Genomic DNA, 4,223 nt, shown 5'->3' with positions numbered 1-4,223 from the left:
TGCCAGCTGGACTGAAATTTCAGCCATGTAATGGAAGCAGGAGCAGAGCAGGGCCTGACAAAAGATGACATTGGCTTGGAAGTTTTGGGCAATGACGCTCAGGGGTATTCCATTATGTGGCTGTCACACAGCATTAGGCGAGAGAGCAAACACTTTCATGTGTGGATTACCACTTACCCAGCGGAGATAACAGATATTTGCCTTAGCTAATCCATTCCTCTATTGATTTTTGTCCCCCTGTAATAACTTCTTGCAAGCAAGCACATTTTAATAAATGCAAGAATGCTGACATGTAAAATGCTGGAACAACAGGCAGTGTTTGACACGGATTAAGCGGCTTAAAGTAGTTTTCGTACAAATGAGAGATGTAAAGATCGTTCCTTGCAACTTTATTTATTACGGTGATATTAGAAAATAAAATTCAGACGAGATAAGGACATACATTTGTGAATGCTGTAAATGCTGTTTCAAAACTATCAACACACCGTTTCTCTCTGATATGTTACTATCTACACAACCCAAACACTATTTTTAGTCGACCAAACAAAGGATTATTAAATCACAAATGAAACACTTATTCTTAAGCCAGTTGCACAGACATGGTTAAAGAATATCACTTCCACAGCATATTAGATAAGTCACATCACATTTAAAGATTTACATTGTCACTATAGCTTACATATTGCATTTTTACAGTGATAAAATGACATTGATTAAAAATGTAGAATAAAGTTTCTTGATATTGGTTCAGTTGTATTGGGTCACAATAACCGGTACATGTTTCAGGTTCATTTAGTTGTTTGATGTGGACTCTTGGTCCTTGGTTTGGGCACAGGCGAAGGTTGTTTTGTCTCAGCAGCTGTGGGCAGATCCAGAGGTTTGCTTTCACTCTGAACGTCAGGCTGAGACATTTCCTGGTAACAGGCTTTCGGTGAAGGCTGATGGCTTGGAAGAGTAGTGTTCTCAGTCGGGTGCATCGTCTCATAGTCGGGGCTGATGGACCCTGACCCTCGCTTGTTTAGAGAAAGCATTCTGACGTCACCTTTTCCTGTGAGTGTCTTTTGTGTTTCATTACGTCTGTGGCAGCAACATAATGTGATGGTGATGATGAGCAAAAGCACAATCAGAGTCAATCCTCCTGCTAAGGCTAGCACAACAGTCGCAGGTTTAAAACAGAGCTCCTTTGATTGTGGTGATGGTGATGGACTTTTACAGGCTGGACAAACAGTATCACTCCTCTCTTTGCTGACCTTGTTTGCCACACTGCATGTGAAGTTCCTCTCTCCTTTCAAGTGAGCCAGTGATATACTCAAAGTTTGTCTTTCTTCACTTTGCAGTGTCTTATCATCAAGTGTCCATGAGAACAACAAACCCTGGGGTTTGGCTACATTGCAATTTAGATTAACAGCACTGGACTTGAAGTCACAGACATAAGTGAGTTTAGGTTTTGATACCTTGTTCAGGACACAGAGACGGCCGCTCCACGATTGGGCAAAAGTACCGTTTGGATGCAGTAGATTTGCTTGGTAATCTCCTGCACTTGAGAACTGTACGGCCTTTAACTGAAGAGCTCCGGTTGCAGAAACGTCCTCTGTCTTTCCAACAGACACTCTGCCATTCTGTTTGTAGAAGATTATTGTCTTATTGTGAGTCCACCTCAGCGTGTGTTTGTTTGTCAGTCCCTTGTAGACGAGAGGCAGAGTCCGACTCTGTCCAACTGCAGCATAGAGGTCGCAGGCTTCCTTGTTTGCTGCGGAGAGCTTGATGTGTCCTGAAAGAATAACGATACCAAGTGTGGCAGCAAAACACGCCATTATATAAGAGGAGAGACTGGAATGTCCTGTCTGAATTTTAACACTAATCTATTTAGGCAGTGATCGAGAAGCAGACCCTATCAAGATTAGACCTCACGTTTGCAACTTCACCCACAACTGTCACTCCAATAATAAGCTTCATGCCCACCAAGAGAAGTAAAGCCTCAGGAGGAAGGAAACTCTATTAACCAAGAGTCTACTTTCAGTTCCCTGAAGTTGATAAACGTCATTTGTAAACTAACATTTTCCATTGCTGTTACACTCACAGGAATATGTCTTTAGAAGTATATGGTTAACACAGTTGTGGTCAAAAGATTTCTTTAAAAAAAGCATTAAACGGAATGTGACATTTGTTTTGTTTTTAAAAAAGCCCATTTTCAAGTTCACAAATTGCGAAATGCAGCTTAAATTTCCTGTTTGTTAATTTTAGATTTGATATTTTGTTCAATTTTTATTTTTGTGTAAAACAAAGAAAGAGCACAACAGTGGTTTGCTTTTCAATAATAATAATGAATAATAATAATAATAAACACAGGCTCTGGGCAAATCCAGTCAAATTCTGACATCAATTGTTCAGTGGGTATAATCCAGAAAGTCTGCAAGTGACAGTTCATTTCCGCTCCCCCATGTTTTTAATTTGCTGAATCTAAAACGGTCTTAACATTTTTTCACATTATTAAATAATAGTTTTGCTTTTAAATATACCCAACCATTATAATCAAGTATGCTTTCAGTAAATCCCTCACAGCCTTTCCAGTAAACCTCTCATTGTTTAGTGAAACAGTTCATGGCACAAACAACCCTCCAATGTACAAATGTAACTATGTTGGCTCAGGTACTACGATGAGTTCATTTTTGCATCCCCACAACTATAATTCCATGCTATTAGCAATGATTCACACTGTCCTGTGACTCTCAACACCTTCAAAAAAAAACCCACAACAAGAAGAACACCTGTTTCTCTTGGTCTCACCATCATTACACTTCTTTGCCTAGGGAAAAGATTGATGTAACATGCTAGCTATTCGGAGGGGGTGTACTGAGAACTGAGTGCAATGAATTCCTACTTACAAATGTTGTAAAGATTATATCTTAAAGGATTTTCTCCGCCGACTCAAACAGGAACATGTGTGTGCTGTGCGTGCTTAGTTGAAAGCAGCAGGTTCACAAATCCAAGTTTTAAAAAGAGGTGCAGACCTGCGACATGCTTGTGTTTTACATCATTGCTGACCTCAGTCACAGACGGTACCTTGTCCCCTCGCTGCACCTTTTCCAATCAACGTCTGAAGAACCACTTCCATCATGCAGAACCTGGCACCAGAAGCTAACACAAATGCAGCAAAGGTTGTCAGATGCAACAGTTTCCTGACCTGGCTTCGCATTGTTTCAGCGCTTCCCCACTTCCTAATTGAGTTAGCGCTACTCACACAAGAAAAATGATTTGGAAAAATAGTCTTTGTACATGGTTCCAGTTTTTCGATGGACTCAGATTTCACTCATAAATAACAGCATATTATGGGGACAATTGCTGTGCAGGGGATAATACATTCTGTGGGTTTTAGGGCTGTTTCGTTTTCCAACTGATTCATCACATTGCTTGCTTTAAGGTCAAACCACTGACTTTAGTGTTTAACTCAAGAATCTTTGCATTCACATCTGGTAAACCATGCAGCCATTTTCATATAGTGTACCACGCTGCACTCTCAAGAAGAATTTCCCTACGGTTCAACGTCAACACATAGAAAGGGTGTAATTACAAATAGAAAGAACTGGACAAGAACCAGCACAATAAAAAAAACACATCATTAATACCTGATTACAATTTACTGAAAATAAAGTTTTCTCCTTATAGCTTCTCGATTGATAAATTCATGTTTACCATAATAGTTTTTCTTCACAAGAAAATATAAATGGTAATTATACATTTAAAGTGCAATATACAGTGGGTACTGAAAGTATTCAGACCCCTTTAAATTGTTCACTCTTTGTTTCATTGCAGCCAATAGCTAAAATCAAAAAGGTTCATTTTATTTCTCATTAATGTACACTCAGCACCCCATCTTGACAGAAATTTTGCAAATTTATTAAAAAAGAAAAACTGAAATATCACATGGTCATAAGTATTCAGTATTTGCCGTGACACTGATATTGAACTCACATGGTGTCCATTTCTTCTGATTGTCCTTGAGATGGTTCTGCTCCTTCATTGGAGTCCAGCTGTGTTTAATTAAACTGATTGGACTTGATTAGGAAAGGCACACACCTGTCTATATAAGACCTTACAGCTCACAGTGCATGTCAGAGCAAATGAGAATCATGAGGTCGAAGGAACTGCCCAAGGAGCTCAGAGACAGAATTGTGGCAAGGCACAGATCTGGCCAAGGTTGCAAAATAATTTCTGCAGCACTC

At 39.5% G+C, this 4,223-nt stretch overlaps 1 protein-coding gene across 1 annotated transcript; it reads right to left on the bottom strand.

Moving 5' to 3' along the window:
* Positions 1–377: 377 nt before the first annotated feature.
* Positions 378–1,980, bottom strand: LOC122776111. The gene has a single exon (XM_044036489.1). It carries the CDS (start codon positions 1,812–1,814, stop codon positions 789–791), a length of 1,026 nt encoding a protein of 341 aa, XP_043892424.1. The 5' UTR covers positions 1,815–1,980; the 3' UTR covers positions 378–788.
* Between the last annotated feature and the right edge of the window lie 2,243 nt (positions 1,981–4,223).

This window comes from Solea senegalensis, linkage group LG10 (assembly GCF_019176455.1).
Source record: "Solea senegalensis isolate Sse05_10M linkage group LG10, IFAPA_SoseM_1, whole genome shotgun sequence".
NCBI classification, from domain to species: Eukaryota; Metazoa; Chordata; class Actinopteri; order Pleuronectiformes; family Soleidae; genus Solea; species Solea senegalensis.
Note: the sequence above shows the minus strand (reverse complement) of the source record. Positions and strands in the feature narration are given on the sequence as shown.

What these genes read in the sequence shown, in the direction of transcription:
- LOC122776111 (XM_044036489.1), bottom strand. Translation starts at nt 1,814, where the DNA reads ATGGCGTGTTTTGCTGCCACACTTGGTATCGTTATTCTTTCAGGACAC.